Here is an 18,583-nt window from a genome sequence, read left to right on the forward strand (position 1 = left end):
AAAGTGATAAATGACCTTAGTGCAGCATTTGATACCATTGATCATGCTATTCTCCATGATAGACTAGAAAATGTTGTTGGCATTAAGGGAAATGGCCCTCTCCTGGCTCAGGTCTTATTTGACTGAGCGCTATCAGTTCATATATATGTAAATGGCAACTTCTCCACGCATACCGAGGTTAAATTTGGTGTTCCGCAAGATTCTGTTTTAGGCCCACTGTTTTTTAATTTATATATGCTACCTCTGGGTCAAATTATTCATAAACATGGAATTAGCTTCCACTGTTATGCTGATTATACACAGCTGTATGTTTCAGCAAAGCCAGATGACAGACAGCAGCTTAATAAAGTTCAGGAATGTGACAATAGACACTGGATTCTTATTAACTTTTTCTTTCTTAGCTCTAACAAGACAGAAGTACTTGTACCAGGACCACACGCAGCTAGAAGTAAGGTTTCAGATCACATAGTAACTCTGGATGGCCTTTCTGTTTCATCATGTGCAGCAGTAAAAGACCTTGGTGTGATTATTGTCTCCAGTCTTTCATTTGACATTCATGTAGATAATATTACTAAGATAGCCTTCTTTCATCTCAGAAATATTGCTAAGATAAGAAATATAATGTCACTATCCGATGCAGAAATATTAGTTCATGCTTTCGTCATCTCTAGGTTGGATTATTGTAATGCCTTACTATCTGGATGTTTCGGTAGGTGCATAAACAAGCTCCAGTTAGTCCAGAATGCAGCCGCAAGAGTCCTTACTAGAACCAGAAAACATGACCACATCACCCCTATCTTATTCACACCGCATTGGCACCCAGTAAAATTTCGCACTCATTATAAAATACTACTATTGAGCTATAAAGCACCGAATGGTCTTGCGCCACAGTACCTGAGTGAACTTCTGGTCTTTTATGATCCGCCACGCCTACTTCAATCAAAAGGTGCAGGCTATTTGTTGGTACCTCGAATAGTGAAGGCTACAGCACCAGGGAAGAGCTTTCTCTTACAAAGCCCCACAGTTGTGGAACTGCCTTACAATTAGTGTTCGGGACTCAGAGACAGTCTCAGTATTTAAGCCCAGGCTGAAAACACATTTGTTTATTCAAGCTTTCCATGAATAGACGTTTTTAACGCAAAAAAGTACACTGTCTTATCCAATATGGGACAATAAGCATACCTAACAATCTCTCCTCTCTTTCCCTCCCCCTCCCTCTCTCCTTTTGTCGAGCTACACACTGACTCTTTCTGCTCTTCGGACCTGCCTGATCCATCCTGATGTTTTACTTCTGGTTGGAGTTCTCATCAACTGGAAGCTACATTCTGCTACTAAGGATGGCCCCATGTGGTGCAGCTTCGAGATTGCTGAGATTGCTGAGGATAGCGCCACTTGAAGTACCATGGAATGGTTTTGGACCTCAATTTCACATGGAAAATTTGAATGTGGTCGCTGGGACTACAGTTACTTCTATGGCCTTAGGACTGCTATTACCACATACAGTTTTGAACTCAAGTCTCCTTTAGTGAACAGTAGATCAGTTCAACAAAACAGACGTCATATAAAAATTATAATGAACTTCCCTTTACTTTCACACTATCCGTTGTTACCGGATAGATGAGGATGGGTTCCCTCTTGAGTCTGGTTCCTCTCAAGCTTTCTTCCTCATATCGTCCTAGGGAGTTTTTCCTCACCACCAGCTTGCTCATTAGGGATACATTAAAAAATTTAAAATCTGTATCCTGTGTTTATATGTTTCTGTAAAGCTGCTTTGAGACAATGTCCATTGTAAAAAAAAAAAAAATTTGAAAAATTGAATTGAACTCATACAGTATTAAGACTCTGCATGATTGGTATTCTACATAGAGAGAAGTATCAGAATGTTGATTGTTTCTTATCCTAAAGTAAAGAACAATATCAGCACTAGAGTTGTATAGGAAGTTGTATTAACACTTTGCTTCTCATCCTCAATAAAGTATGGTACTGACACCATTTGAGTCCTCTGCTATTCTCTGGTGAAGTGTAACATCAGGACATGTTATGATCCCTTGTGACTTTAATATATATCAGTCACTAGTTGTGAAGAAAAGGTATGTCTTGAAGGTAAGGAATAAGAACGGATTGGTTACGTATGTAACGGCACTTCTATGGCCACCAGGCCACTTGGGGCACTCAGGATGACAAGAATGGATGAAGTAGTGGGCACCATTTATAAGCTACTAACATGAGGTCACAAGATAAAAACTTGGTACTCAGCAAAGAAAACAGCAAACAGGAATACTTCACTAGTTCAAGTGGAATGCTCCCTGGAGGTTGTCTGCTCGGTCATAGGGCCACCGTTACATAAATAGACTTTGGTTTGTCAGGTTCTTTAATACATTATAAATTATATATGCATTTCCACCACTGTTTTTGATATCTAAAGAATCGAATGCCAGCAGAATTCAACCATCTACTACTGCAATGCAATTATAGCAAGAAAAGTTATTTTCAATTTTTGGATTATTCATTGTCACACAGCTCCTCAAACCAATTGTTTTTTCTGTACTTTATGTACCTTGAACTGCTTTGAGCAACAACACATAAAAAGAAAAATAAATAAAAAAATACAAGCAAGAATGACATGAGGATGAAAAACACACCTGTTTTCCCAAATCAACACAAAAGGCTTCAACTATTTAAAAAGTATTTATTGTGCTGCGAAGAAACAAACAAAATAATACAAGAAATTGAAAAGATCTGCTGTGCTACAGGAATTCTGAGTCAAATCTTCATCTACCCTCTTTAGAAATCTGCAATATCATTACCAATATCGACAATTCTTACTCTTATTATTATTATTTTTTTTTACATGAGCATACAACACCAGTAGTATACAAAGTTAAAAAAGGCTCTGTGTGTGTTTTCTGTGGACAGACTGGGTAGGAAGGAAGAGATCAGGAGAGAAATGTCTCCAAATTTATTCAGCTTACTTAGTGGAACAGAGGACCAGGCCTGCCTGCTTTTCCCACATGGAAAGAGCAGTGTTCCAGGAGAAGAATAAAATGGGGAGAGGGGGGAAACAGCCTAACAGTAGAGGATAAGTTGTGTCCCGTATCATCAAGTCTAACCATTCTTAAAACCTTCTTTGAGAGACCAAGACAACACCAAAACTGTCGCAAGATTTCAGCTGTGTCTTTGATTCAAATTCCTATATGCTCAATTGTTCTGCTTGTAAATAAATTACTAAGGTATTTAAAACAATAAATTAAATCTTTAAATTTTTTTACCTCTTTCCAAACTTTTTGTCTTTTTTTTAAAAATATGTTTTGGCGAGTGACACTCAAGTATTTACAACAATACTTGAAGGATGCACTGAAAAAATATTTAATAAAAATAAAGATCCTGCGAGACCCTTTGAACAGGCAGAACTGCTGGAAGAGGAATCAGTCAATGGTTCTCTTCAGTCATTAGATCCCAAAGCCACATCCCAAAGTCAATATGTCTGCACTAAAACAGATTTGGAAATGATAGGTAGTAGTGGTGTAGCCAAAACCTGTTCAGGAGTACTAAAAAGTAAATGTTGCTTTGTAACAGGCAGTGTTGAATTTGAACTTGAGTTGCATATTGATGCATACTGATGAATAATGCATATTGATGAATAATGCAAACAATTTTAATACTCACTAAAAATGGTCATATCAAGTTGTTATTCAGCTTTGTGGTTTTAGTCTACAAAACAATTGTTTATGTCGCGCTGTACCGCTGCTTGTTTATCTCGAGTCTCTTCACTGGCCGTGACTGAGACTCAGAAGGTTCAATAAGCTGCAGTGTTTACACGGTAAAGAGAATGCTGTGATTTGACCAGAGGGAAGCTGGTCTATAGCCCTCTCTCTGTCTACTCTGTGAAGATAAAAAGTAAATATTCCCATTTTGTTCAGTGAATTCCCCATCACAGTAATCCCAGGTACAAATATAACCACATGCTTCCATAAAGTTTGAGAGCTAGTGTGTGTGTGTGTGTGTGTGTATGTGTGTATGTGTGTGTGTGTGTATATATATAGACACACACACACACACACATACACACACACACACACACACACAACACATGACACACAGCTCATTGCTGCAAAGGGTCCCGCAAGGTTTTAAGAACACAAAAGGGCAACTTTTTCTATGAAAAGCATTTGTTAGAAAGAAAAAAAAGAAAAACCCAGAGGTTACTCGTTAAACTATATAAAAGTGCCAAAAGTATAGTTCTACAAACATTATCAGACAAGATATTTTAGACACAACCAACAAGAACTAGTCCTAAGCCCTGCCCCTCCCCCTCTGTTCAACAGCTTATGGTTCAATCCTGATTGGCCCCCAACTGCACAAGGTACGAACCAGTGGCTTTGCACCCTATCTAACAAGGGGCCTTGTTTGGGATTCAACATGTTTTCCAAGGTTCCAGTAGTTCTGACGCATGAAGGGTCCTGTGACTGAGAAAACAATGGAGCTGCAAACCAACAACTCACACTATCAGATCAAAACACAGAACAAGGAAAGAGCAAAGAGACATGACCTGCAGTACAAAACTGTTTTCAACATGCCCTTGTTGACTTGCACTTACCTACATCAGAGGTGGTATGCGAGTGTCCACTTGTAGCACAAGGGTTGGAAGTATATTGTTTAATTAAAAAGCACTTGGCCTTGTCAGGGAGCACAGTGCTGTTCAAGCAATTTACATAGTCATAATAGCTTGCCAAGTAATAGTGGAGTAAAGTACTGTAATTATGCACATTGTCATGTATAGATGGATTATCTGGCTACCATAATAGCCTATTTAAAGACTACAAATATAATGTCCTACTTCCTTACATTCAGGACTGCCAGGGTTTCCTTTGGGACTAGTGGAGCATTTCTATGTGCTTGTTTACTTGCCATGTACCAACAGCAAAGTCAACAACTTATGACTGTGACACTTGCGCTCTAAAAAAAAAAAGTATAAGTAAAACTATGTCCTGCTATGCCATGCTTGCCATCTTTCTCATTTTCATTTGGAGTACTCGAGGAAATGGACTTGTTATTGTTAAATCTGCACCATCAAATGAGTGTGTATTACTGCACAACCTGACTGCACACGTGACAGTAATCCTAGTGGTTGAATTTTTAGTATTCCAAAAAGTCAACTATGGTTGTCATACCATGGATGTTTGTTGTGCCAGGCACTGATGGTATTGGAATTATGGGCAACGATCTGTACCCAAATTGTTTGAAATTAAAGCATAGTCCACAACCACTAACAAAGCCTAACTGCAAAATCATACCAATAGAAATGCATGAAGTTCATAGTCTATGTCTCTGTGAATACTGATGACCATTCTTTACCTTTATAGAATATAAACAAGAAACACAGCTGCTGATGTGTCTAGAATGAAAAGGTAAGCTCCTTTGCTCTGTTTTTGATGCAAGACCAGAAACAGGCAGAAGGCTTGTTTTCTCAGACCCCTAGAACCAGCAGATGCAGAGATAGTGTATTTCAGCTTTTTTACTGGCCATCACTATGGCCAGATCATTCAGTGAATTGCATACATTATCGGTTAGAATGTGGCTGAATCCAGCAGAAATGTGCATTGACACCACAGCATATTAATAATCCTATCAATCTATTTGCTCAAGACAGGTTAGTATGCATATTCAAAAGCAGGCCAAGAATCGACAAGTGCCACTTTTGGACAGTTATGAAGCCGTGGCATGGTGCTCACGTATACGCCTTTGCCAGATTTTGCTGTTGAGCCTACTGTCAATAAAAAACACAATCAGCACCTCAGCAAGTGAGCAAGTACATCCCGGCAGTCTTGCATTTACTCATAGGACCATCGTTACATATGTAATTTTTTCCCCCTGGCTCATTAAGATGGGCAAATCAATGAGGGCCTGTTTAAAACAGTATGGGGCTGGGTCAGCTGAGGACCACTCCATTCAAAACAAAACAAAGCAAAACAAAACAGAGGAAGGAAGAGAGAAAAGCCACTGGAAAACAAACCAACAAAACAGGAAACAACAAATAGAATGAGATGTTTGTCTTTTCTTTCTGCCTTTTTTCTCTGTGGGTCCGTCTTTCGACTTACTATCATACAAACTAGGCAATGGAATGCCTGTTATGATCAGATTTCTGTAGATAGAAATCTCTCTTTTTTAAACTCAGTCATAAATACATTCAGTAAGAAAAATGAAACAGAGAACTTTACAGGTGAAGCAGAGTCAATGTGCGCATGCATGTGCGTTTGTGTGCACACACGTACATACATGCTAACACAAACATACACACACATATATACTCACACAATATCTCATGTCTATTCATTATAGCGTTAATATGTACATAAAATGTTCCTATAAGGTGTGTAGGATTTTCAAGCCAATTTGGAAGCAGAGTTTTTTCTTTTTTCTTTCAAGCAAGGATTAACAAAATATGCTTCCACAGCATTTCAAAGCTTCCAGAGAAGGAAGCTGTTTCATAATCTGTAAGAAACAAGGGGAATTAATTAGAGAGCATTTTTGGCCTCAAACAAAAGTCCTCTAGCAAAAGTCTTTTTATCGTAATGTTTGATTGTGTTTCCTTGCACGTTTCCCAAGGATGTGATTGATACTACAGCTCAACCTGTAGAAACCAAGGCCTACAGCATCAAAGCAAAAAAGCAGCACTTTTAGCACAGTCTCATCAAACCAGTATAACTACCTCTTATATTTATCCCATTAACAACCCTTTATTCTCCCTTTATCACAATGTATATTGTTGCTGGGAGGGTGAGAAAGTGTCTATTTGCTCTGTCATAGAATAAAATAATAAAATAAAAAGACTGTAATGTGAAAGGGGGAAAAAGCTTATAATTGTAAGCAGAGGGACCAACACCATTCCACCTAAGCAGGAACATCTAATTTCCACTGAGCTGCTTTCTCAGTTGTCCTCCATTCCTCTTTTAAAGGGGCTAAAAAGAGTTGAGCCCTGTCATTGTAAGAAGAGGAAAACGTCCTAGCAGGTCTGCTCTCTCATTCTTTTTCACCATGTTTGTGTGTCTTTCTCTTCTCACGTTTTGCCTCATAGTCCAGTATCTTCTCTACTATGGAGACTCATCTCTCTCAGAGAAGCTTTGGTTCAACATTCACACCAAGCACTTGATTCGAGTCTCTCTCTTTTTTCAAATAGCTTTTTTTTCTGTGTAAAAAAAACAGGAATGCACAAAAAATATCACTTTTGAAAACACCCCAGTCTGCCCTAATTCCAAATATGTATGTTTGAGCTCATTAACCTCCAACCACAGACACACACACACACACACACACACACACACACACACACACACACACACACACATTCTCACTATAACACACACAAAAATATCCCAGGAAATGCATTCAGCATCTCCCATTCAAATAAATACACTCCTGCAGTGACTGACTTGGCAACATGATCACGTCCTGATGAGACCTTTAGTCGTCTGCGTGCGTTTTGGAGTGGCGTTTGATTAATGTGGGTATTATGATTATTGTGTTTTACCAGGATCTCAACTCTCTTCTCTGGTTGCACTGTCCATCACTGGATTTTCTTAGCCATGATAATAGCTTTTTAATTATAGTTCTCTGTTAATGTGCTCTCTAGGCATGGCGGCTGACCCCAGTCTCTCTGTCTCTCTCTAAATCTCTTTCACTCATCGCAGGCTGCTCTCGCTCACGCAGTCTGGTAGAAGTTGTCTGCCTCCAGGTTGTTATGTTTCTGCATGCTGTAATAACCACTGTAGCGTGAGTCAGGGTCGGCGATGCGCAGCATGCGCTGGGAGCTGTCCACTTGTACCTTCGTCCCTTTCTGGCAGTCAACGTACACCAGTTGGTTATTCAGACATGTGGGCTATACCAAGAACACAAACAGACACAAAAATAGTGGGTTTTCTCACAAGTATATACAAACATCCTGTTTACAACCATTTCCTAAATTGAACAGTTAAATAATTGCATACTCATACTATGTAATAATGAACAGATATGCCTATAGAGGCACTCTCAGAGATGGACAAATCGCTCACTGGGCACCAAGAACAAGCAGACATGTCAGTTTTTTATTCACAGTTGCCCAGCAGACAGGCAGGTTCACTAGGCTGTCGTATAATAATCACCAGTGTTTTTCATTTCACATATTCAACAACTAGAGTTTTTTTTGAGATGGATAGAACGTAACATTTGAGATGGATAAAACGTAACATGCTTTGACTTGTCCATATAGCTTCTCAGTAGCACAAAGTAGTAAATAAATGCTTTGCAGCTGCACTATGCACATGAGCCGTAGTAGAAACTCTTTTTATTATGCATATTAATTAGCATGAGGAAATGCTGGGCTCTCTTTACAGAATCAGGAATACACTTCAGAATGTAGATTCAGTTACCATGCTGAGCAAAATACAGATTATGGGGAAAAAAATATTTCAGGAAAGATTATGGGGATCCCAAGGATTCAAGTACTGGCTAATTTTCCATAGTCACTGTGTACAATTGAGATAAATTATGCTGCTTTTTAGCCTAGTTAATTGAGTTTCTGGGTAAACATTACATGAGATGGGACAGCACACTGGATATCTCACTCACTGCCTGGTAGACTAGCTAATATATTTATGATTTGTTCACCCCTGTGTCTTCTAGTACTTTATTCTTGCACTCCTACCTTAGAGGGTGCGTGGTAGCAAGGTACATGCATCCACTGCTTCCTCTGGTTGACTAGCAGCAGAGTGGTGATAATGAGCACCATCATGAGGATGGGCAATGCTACCCAGGCCCAATGAAGGCTGGCATCCTCACTGAGCATCGGTGTCTTCCCATCTAGATACGGCATCTGCAGGCTGCCAAAGTTACCTGCTACAAGCACATGCCGATTAGACACAAATATGCTCTCATCATACCCATTAATGTTTGAAATGAATGTACATCACAGTATGTAAGCAAACTATTTTTAAAATTTGAAAACAGAACATATTTTACACCAAATAAGTTTTTTTTGTATCCTATTGGTTTTAAGTGAGTATAAAATGTCCTAATTTATTACAACTGATTTAATTAATCACACCAAGTTAATAATCAAGTATACGTATTTGAATAGAATTGTTAAACCCCCCCCCCCCCCCCCCACACACACACCTGGTTTATGCAAAAACAAATGAAGAACGAGTTGTACACTATAGCTTCAGACCTCATTTGTTCTACACTATATGACCATAACGTCCTAATCTGTCCTCGCTCATCCCATTCCAAAATCATAGGTATTGTGGATTTAGTCCCCCCTTTGATGCTATAATAACCTCCACTCTACTGGGAAGGCTTTCCACTAGATTTTGTAATGTGGCTGTGGGGATTTGCCCATTCAACCATAAGAGTGTTACTGAGGGAATGCTCTAATGTTGGGTGAGAAGGCAGGATGTGCAAAAGGAATTCCTGTTCATCCCAAAGGTGTTTAGTTGGATTTAGGTCAAGGCTCTGTGTAGACCACTCATGTTCTTATACACCAAGCTTGGCACAACTTGCCTTTATGGAACTTGCTTTGCACACAGGGGCACTGTCACGCTGGAACAGGGTAAGGGACGCACGTTAGTTCCAGTGTAGGGAAATCTTAATGCTACAACATACAAGGACATTCTAGACAATCGTGTGCTTCCAACTTCGTGGCAACAATTTGGGGGAAGATGCACATATGGGTGTAAAGGTCAGGTGTGCACATACTTTAGGCAATGCTAATAGGCTTATTCATGTATTGATTATCACATAAAGTGTATGTTTATTTTTTTGTAAGTTAATGTCGGTTTCACATTTGTAACATATATCAACTTAGGATTCACTTAATCACCCGGTATGGTGTCAGTGCAGGATGTTATTTAAGCTGCAATCCGATAAAGTTCTCTTCAATATATTTTCATCTTAAATAATAAGATAAATTATGGTTTATGATTAAGGAGGTCCTTCAAATAATACAATAGGTAATGCACTTCTAATGCATGTTAGTCACAATCGTCTTTCAAGTGGAGCTATTTGGTTAAAAATGCAAACATTGTTGACATTTGCATCATACACTTTGGTCATCAAGTCTGTAAATAATGAAGAAAAACCCCTGACTGCCACAAATGTAGGAATATGTGAGGACAATTCCTTCATAATGATGGTAAAATGTGTTTTGAACTCTGACCTCTGAACTGGGGCATGATGTCGTTCTCACTGTGAGTAGGCCAAGCAGGTCGTTGTTTCAGTCTGTCTCCATGCTGGTCTGTCTTCTCTATAGGCACATTAGTGGGGACAATCTCTATAATGGAAATGCACATTGTTTTATATCCAGTTTCCAAAACCATACGATCTAAGTACAAATTTCTTTAGCGCTTATACGTACTCTGCTACCTAACTAACTGTTTATAATAATGAAATATTTCCACACATGATGCAATAAAATGTGATAATGCTATATCAGTGAAGTACATGTTCAGCGTCAGATGGACTATCAGAATGAGAGAGAGAGAGAAGCACAATGTGTGCTTTTTATGAAATGGCTTGAAGTAGATTTGGGGCTCTAAAACCTGCGTGACTGCAAGGTCACAAACACATTAAAAGCTCTGTTTCAGTGATCCAGTCCAGCCGTATTTCTAATGCTTTTAAATTATTCACCAAACCAAGTCCATGCTCAGTAAAGCCTGACTCAATTAGAGTAAACACGTCTTTATGAAAGACGGAGCGAGACACAGAGAAAAACTGAGAGTTGTATGAATGACAAACAGAAGATTGTAGCTACAGGACACCAAGTCATACATGCCTTAGCCTCATACATGCCTTAGTCTCAGCCTCAGACATGCACTGTTTTTTATCAGTCTGAATAGGAGACATCATCCTTACCACAACGGCGTGAGATATAGTCACTGGATTGAAAAAAGTTTGAGTCTAAGAATCCAAGTAGCTCAGTCTCAGATTCTCTGGATGAATGGCTTGCGAGACTAAGCCTTAGTAAACAATTCTGTTCTCCTATATGTCTTTTTGAGTCTTTTTCAGTGTCAGTAAAATGCCCTCGTCCTGTAAAAATAGGCTACGCTGGCCACGTTAAGTGACCAAAATGACCAGTGTCACGGTTTGCCTTATGCTTAGACGTTTTAGACACTCCAGCAAATCTGAATTAAGAGCTATGTGCCCACATTTGGACTGTTTTACAGTGACAATATTATAGTACACAGCAAACTCTGCACCTGATAAATGTGTGGCATGTGGACAGTATTCTTTTCATCTGGTTTTACTTTATCGAACTCTGCATGGCATTCCTGGGATAGGTGAGGTATAAGATCTTTACTCAAAGGCTCATCCGTCTAGCAGTGCTGGGAGTGAACCCACAACCTATTCCTGACTCTCACAGAACCTTAACCACTGGGTTAACTGTGAATTTCAAGATTCAAAAGCTCTTTAAAAACTTATCTTTTCAGGCTTGCATATTCTCTGTGACATAATAATATTGTATAATGTGTGTGTATATATATATATATATATATATATATATATATATATATATATATATATACATAAAAATTGTGTTTTAGTGTTTTGTGAATTGTATTTGCATGTTATATTTGTGAAGTGATCTTGGGTATTGTGAAAGGCGCTTTAAATTTTTTTTTGTTTTATTAATATTGTTATTAACTCCAGCCTAAGATGAATGCATCTACATATGAAACAGGTGTGTCTATAAAGTGCATATGACAGGCCATACTGGTCTCTGGTATCATAAAGATTTTAATGAGATGTAGCTGACCTGGGCACAAGGGACAGCAGCTGCCCTCCACTGTGATTGGCTGGTGGCAGGGGAGGGCAGGGCAACTGACTGTGGAGCAAAGCGTCTGGCCTTGCAAGCAGTAGCAATGTGTGCAGCTGTCAATGTCCCAGCGCTCCTCATCCACGTATGTTTTCCCATTGAAGTGGCACACAGCTCTCGGTGTGGCATCTACCAGCAAGAAACAGATGTTAAGAACTCCCATGTATGATCGGCCTGAAGCCAATTAACGTCACAGCTCTATTTGCTCTACAGTGTTAATACATACAAACAGTCATGAAAGCATGTGGTGTAAGATACAAAGCTTGGCATATCTGATTAGTACCTAGACAATAGGGGCAGCACTGGCCCTTGCGCAGGACAGGCCGGGCACAGTTGACCGGAGGGCAGGATTCTGAGAAACAGCTGATGACTCCATCCACACACACACAGCTGGAGCAAACGTTTGGCTTCCAGGACTCGGCTGCCAGAAAGATGTCTCCCTCCTCGTTGCGGCAGTAGCTGGGCATGCTGTTGTTGCTGGGGGCCGGCGGAGTGAGCAGTTCATCTGGAAAACAACAACAACAATGATGTAGAAAATAAATTATTGTTTATAAAAACACAAATCAGTGACCTTTAGGTAAATTATCTGCATTGTGTAAAGCATAAATCATAAATAACACGGTTTTAAACAAATATGAAATATGGCACAATTATACAGAGATCAGCCTTTGAACCCACTGCGCCATAGCCAGAAGGATGCACATATTGAGTGACCTTTAAGAAGCAGCTCCTGTTTACTGATAAGCATGTTGTATACGCGTTTGCAGCTCCTTTGCAGATATAGAGCTTATCTCCCGTTAAAGCACACAATTCATATCTTATTTTTTACATCTTATGTTTATGAAAGATCACTTATTGGATTATGAAGTGTAATTAGAAAAAGCACCAGGACACGAACAAGATAGATACACAGCAGTTAAGATCTGAGATTTATTGTGTTACCCAGTGAGGACAAATGTTCATGTAATGACCAACACGTACAACTCTTTTCTCTCTTCTTAACATAAATGTGTTTTGCTAAATTATAGTTTGATCTACAAATGTGACAAATGGCTGAAAATGATAATAACAACTGTTTTGCTCAAAAGAGAATTCATGAATATTTATCATAATTATTCAGCCAATTTAGGGACAAAATATTATTTGCATATTATTGAGAAAAAAAACAACCCAGCCTGCTCTTCTGCATTGTGCATGATAATACTATATTCATTCATATGCCTGCATAGAAATAAGACTTTCAGATTACACTCTAAATAAATACATTAATAATTAGATAAACAAACATTTGCGTCATGATTTAACACACCAGTCACAAAAAAAAACAACACATAACATCAGCTAATTAGATCCCTTCTGATAGTAACATATAATTAAGAGTACATCTCTAAAGGTATGCAGGCATGCTGGTGAATGTAAGCCTGCCTCTGCCTCTCAGCTTGCCACCTAGACGAGTGCAGTAACACTAAATAAAGAACATGTAAAGGTTGTTAGCCCACGAGTGAGTGCGAATATGTTTCCTAAACAAAGCCACGACCCTTCGTCATTCAGTTCCCTCTTGTCACTCACGCTCCACCTGCCTCCACGCGTCTGACTCAAGCACATCAATATTCATGAGCCCTCAGTGAGTGCATCACCTTCCTGCGGATCTTTATTCTCTCGTTTCGGCTGGAGAGCACTGGCTTATCTCAGCACAAGGAACGATGTTGAACAGAATGGCCAGACTGGAGGAAATTAATCTGTTTGTGCGTTTTCCAGCTCCTCTCCTGCAAGCTGCTGTATTATCACACTGCATCGCGATGAAGCATCTGTATGTCTGACATGTACCACTTCCTCCAGGTAGTAATCTTAAGTACTTCGCTTATGCATTATGCACACTCATCTTTTTCACAATCTTTTTTTCAGACCATGGCTTACTGTGTGACATCACCGCAGCTGTCAAAAAAACAGCTTAAAAGGATATGTTGCCGTTTGACTACTCAAAAATGTAATATTTACTTCTGCCCTCTCAAAAATACATGAAGCTGGACACTGATATAAAATCCTGCTAGCTTTAATAATGAAATAGGACAGGACAGGAGCAGGGGTTGTGGAAAATCTCACCTGGGCAGTGTGGGCAGCAGGAGTCCTGTGTTCTGATTGGGCTCTGGCAGAGCAGAGGAGGACACACCTCGGTCTCGCACAACACGCGGCCGCTGTGGCAGGTGCACTGTGTACATGAGTCAATGTTCCACGTCTCTCCTTCCACAAAGTACTCTCCACCCGGGGCGAGACACACAGACGCCTCGCTCAGCTCTGGCCTGTGAGAGCCAGACTCATCTAGACAAGAGGTAATGCATTTTAGCACGTTATACAGAATTGTTTCCAGACACCCAGTCACAGACCAAAAATATTTGCTGCAATGGAAAAGATCTTTAGGCAGTTTGAATTCGTGACTGTAAAAATAATGCAGTACTGCAGAATGCTGTACTTAGATTTATGGGTAGACTTGTGCGATATAACAATATCATTCTCCACATATACTCTTACACTATCATTGACCCTGATTATATTATGTTACTGAATTATGATCTGTTATGGTTAAAATTCAAGTCAAGTAGTAGCTTTATTGTTATTTCAAACATTTACAGTTGGTATATAATTGGGGGAAGAAAATAGCGGACCGCCACTGTCATCTATTGTGCATGGCGGCAGCTGAACGTAACATACTTCTGGGAAAAAGTCATCCATGGTGAGGAAAATCCACTAGTTTACTAGTTTTACAGGAAGACTTTTCAGCACGGTGGGCAATATAAGTAGTGTTCTTAAACCTGAAAGGGTGAAGAACTGCCTAAGAACCGTATATCAAGACTTGGATGCATAGCAAAACATTTTTGATGCCATGTAGCCTATAAAAACAAAACTGTCAAACATAACTATGGTATGAATAGTCTATAGCTCATATTTAGCTTGCATTTGTTTTAATATTTGAGGTATGCCAGCTTATAAAAGCCTGTATATTTTGTTTTAAAAAGCATGTAATACCTGAATAAATTATCCATAATTGACTGTTGAAACATTCGCATTCATTTATATTCAAACTGATTGTAGATGACACTCTACTGTGCCACTCAGTGGGCTGTAGGTCAATTTTTCATGTTTTGTTGGCATTTCAGACAATTAGACCATTTAAAGGTCACCAGCAGAAAAAAGTCAACATCATACAAGCTAGCTTATAAGACACACTTACAGCAGTAAAATAGCAAATACATACTGTCATAACAAGGTAATAAAAAGAGAGTGAATGTAGGGTTAAACCTGGGCAGGAGGGACAGCACTGGCTGGCGCGGATGCTCGGGTTGTCACAGTTAGGCACAGGGCAGGATATTAGGGCACACATCTCTCGGCCATTGTGGCAGTAGCACTCTCTGCAGCCATCGTGCCAGCTTTGGCCATTCTCATGTCTCCGACCATTCATAGAGAGACATGAGCCCAGCTTAACGGAGGGGCCAAGAGAAGACGAACCCTGGTCTAGAAGGACAAAGAAAAATACCTGCTAACCCACCAAGCTATTAAGAGTCACTCATTAGTGTGATTTAAGTGTGCACCTGATTTTATGATCTAACTTTCTTGGAATAAAAGTATAACTTGGTCACAGTAAAAGCAGTTAGCGCACATCTCAATAAGTCTTTCACATCCTTCAAACACATGAACATGATCGCACACACTTTTTCTGCCAGCTCTATCTATATTTAAATTTGTACCATTTGACCTAATCAGTGAGGTGCTTTCTAGACCCACTCTAATGGCTGTGGACCACAATGCAGTGTGCACTGCCTTACACCCGGGTCCCCGGTTCCCCTTGCACTCGTCTAACCTCATTATATCTGCCAGAAGATACACTTTTCATGAAATCAGTGGCAACAGACAGCTGAGCCCAAATCATTACCATGGAGAGAACTCACTTTGATTAAAATCCTGTCATTAGATATGAGGCGGAGATGCATTTTCAGAATTTTAAAGAAAATTGGATCGTAAAAAAAAGAAAAGAAAATTGTGTTTCTTGTTAATCAGATCGCAGCTTGAGGCTGCTCATGAATATTTCACGTGCAGGAACCCGTTATTTGGGGCACATCAAATGAAAACGCAAGACACATAAGTGCGTACAGAGACTGGGAAGGAATATGCACTTTATGAGCAACAGGTTGGTTTGTAAATAAAAATGAATGAGTTGTGTGTGTGTGTGGATGTGTGTGTAATGTACAATACACTCAGCAATAGTTCGGACTGCAGCAGTCTCACCAATCAAAGGTGTACAGCGATGACCTCAGTATGTGAGGATACATAAGGTCACCGCTATTCTCTGGATAATGTGAACTGGACATTACAAGGTTCACTTAATGCCTGTTTTATTGGATTCTTGTAAGCTTAGATAAATCTCTGAGGAGTGATTTAGACACCGCCCTTAAGAACAGTCTTTTTTGTGTTGAGGATTTACATCATTTATGTTACATGAAGAAGAAGTAACACAAAGAAGAAGTGTCTCAGATTCATACTGAGCTGTACACAGAGAACGGTTCTTGCTGTCTTTAAAGAGCCTTTTTTTTTTTTTTTTAGGATGCCTTTACTTGAGCAGATCTTTTGGAACATTTGGAATGCACTTTGGACAAATTTTACTCCATATTTTGTTTATCTACATATTTTGCTAAATTACAAGAATGTCTTTTTACAAAAAGTCTACAATTTTGTGGCCAATTTTAGGGACTTGTCTGCACTGAATGCTGATGTGTACATTAATGATGTTTAGTTTCATCAGTGTAAATTCTAAAGGAAATTATTTAGAATAATATGTGAGTGGACATTGTCACTGCTAATGTATATACTGATGCATGCGTACTATGCATGTGTACCACAACAGGTGAAAAAAACTGAACTCTAGAGCCCATAACTGCTGGTAGATAAACAAAATAAAAATGAAATAAATAAAATTATTAATGCTTAGTTTCACTCTCCAAGCAGTAATTAAAACAGAAGCTTACCTCTGCACTGGCAAATCAGACAACCCTGCTCATCCTGCTGGAAGCCCACTGGACAGGATTTGTCACATGGCAGTTCAGGGCATTTTTTACAGCGACAGGTATCACAGCCATGCTTGTTTTTACTGTTAGAGGAAGAAGGAAAGACTACACTTACACAACAGAAATACTGTGAGGTATTTGAAGTCACTAGGAAATATACACTATATGGCCAAAAGTATGCATTAAGACTTTCTTTCACTGGAAAAATAGAACCCTGATCTAAGCTGCACTGAACACCTTTGGGATGACTTGTAATAACGGCATTTTTGTTGCTGAATACGCACAAATCTCCAGAGCCATATTCCAAACTCTAGTGGAAAACCTTCTCAGAGAACAGTGGAGCAGCAAAGAAGGAACAAGGTAATAGTAATGTATGGTTTGGAATGGGATGCTCAAAACACGGGTGTCCACATACTTTTGGCCATATAGTATATCTATCAATGTATGTGTATACATACACATACACACATACATACATACATACATTTAACCTCCAGCTGTTTCTTTTCAGTAACACTTACTTTTCCAGCCATTTGGTGCCCCCGTCCCAACTTTTTTGAGACATGTTGCGGCCATCAAATTCAAAATTACCCATATTATTTTCTTAAAATTGTACAGTTTAAACATTTGATAGGTTTTCTATATTCTATTGTGAATAACATATGGGTTTATGAGATTTGCAAATCATTGCATTCCGTTTTTTTTGACATTTCACACAGAGTTCCAACTTTTTTGGAATTGGGGTTATAGTACCGTGAATAGTATTGTAGCATTAGCTAGTAATAGGAGTGGGTCATATTACATATGAATATATATATACACACACACACACACACATATATATATATATATATATATATATATATATATATTACAAATATGAACATATCAGTGATTGATTTTTGAAAGGATGGACATAAAGATCTGACAGAGAGAGAGCGAGAGAGAGAGAGAGAGAGAGAGAGAGAGAGAGAGAGAAAGAGGGGTTGTGGTTGCTGAGATGGAGATCAGTGATGAGATCAAGGTATGAATTATAATAAGCTAATATAACCTTTAAGTTAGACTTTGTCATTGCTTACGTATATACTAATACATTCATATTGTGCATGCGTAACACACCAGGTGCTGAAGACAAAGCCCAATGTCATCAGTTAACACAGGGCAGAGAGGGAAACAGAGAAAAGAAGAAGGGTTGGACCCTTCATGAAGGCATGTCAGCAGATGGCACATTAAAATTGACTAACCAAAGAAACATACTGAACATTCACTTCATCCAGGCATCTTTGTTCAGCACATACTCTCGGCCGTCAGTTTATTGGCTAGAAGCGCCACAGCCCTCGGCACATACACGCTATTCACTTGTCCATCCTTCCTCTTATCTCACAAATAATAGCCATGAAGAACAGCCATATGCAATGCACATTTGGTTTGGTGATAAGGAGCTATCAGGTGTGATTTCCCTGCTGTGGAGTAGCAATAGATTGTGAGAGAAATGTGAGGTAGATTGCATGTCTCTTCATGCATTATTCACACCTGGTGCTGTGCAGGCCCGAACAACTGCCATCACTTTGAAGGAGCATAAATAGATATCTAAAATTAGAATCTTCGAAGTGAGCATGCTAGCACAGGGGATCCTATATGGCAGCAGAATTGACAGAGTGCCAATGACGACACTTGG

At 39.3% G+C, this 18,583-nt stretch overlaps 1 protein-coding gene across 2 annotated transcripts in view; it reads right to left on the reverse strand.

The window, feature by feature from the left end:
* Window positions 1–2,675: 2,675 nt before the first annotated feature.
* The window catches only part of crim1 (cysteine rich transmembrane BMP regulator 1 (chordin-like)), a 90,442-nt gene continuing 74,534 nt past the window's right edge, over window positions 2,676–18,583 (reverse strand). Inside the window, exons 10-17 of one of the 2 annotated variants that reach the window (XM_017476348.3) lie at window positions 16,867–16,988; window positions 15,146–15,358; window positions 13,952–14,167; window positions 12,132–12,353; window positions 11,789–11,977; window positions 10,193–10,306; window positions 8,684–8,874; window positions 2,676–7,876 (exon numbers count right to left, since the gene is read on the reverse strand). In XM_017476348.3, coding sequence (XP_017331837.1) covers window positions 7,700–7,876; window positions 8,684–8,874; window positions 10,193–10,306; window positions 11,789–11,977; window positions 12,132–12,353; window positions 13,952–14,167; window positions 15,146–15,358; window positions 16,867–16,988 — 1,444 coding nt within the window. In that variant the 3' untranslated portion in view covers window positions 2,676–7,699. The remainder of the gene's footprint in view (window positions 7,877–8,683; window positions 8,875–10,192; window positions 10,307–11,788; window positions 11,978–12,131; window positions 12,354–13,951; window positions 14,168–15,145; window positions 15,359–16,866; window positions 16,989–18,583) is intronic. The other variant, XM_017476349.3, reaches the window with a different exon arrangement.

The sequence above is a fragment of the Ictalurus punctatus genome, chromosome 9, assembly GCF_001660625.3.
Source record: "Ictalurus punctatus breed USDA103 chromosome 9, Coco_2.0, whole genome shotgun sequence".
NCBI classification, from domain to species: Eukaryota; Metazoa; Chordata; class Actinopteri; order Siluriformes; family Ictaluridae; genus Ictalurus; species Ictalurus punctatus.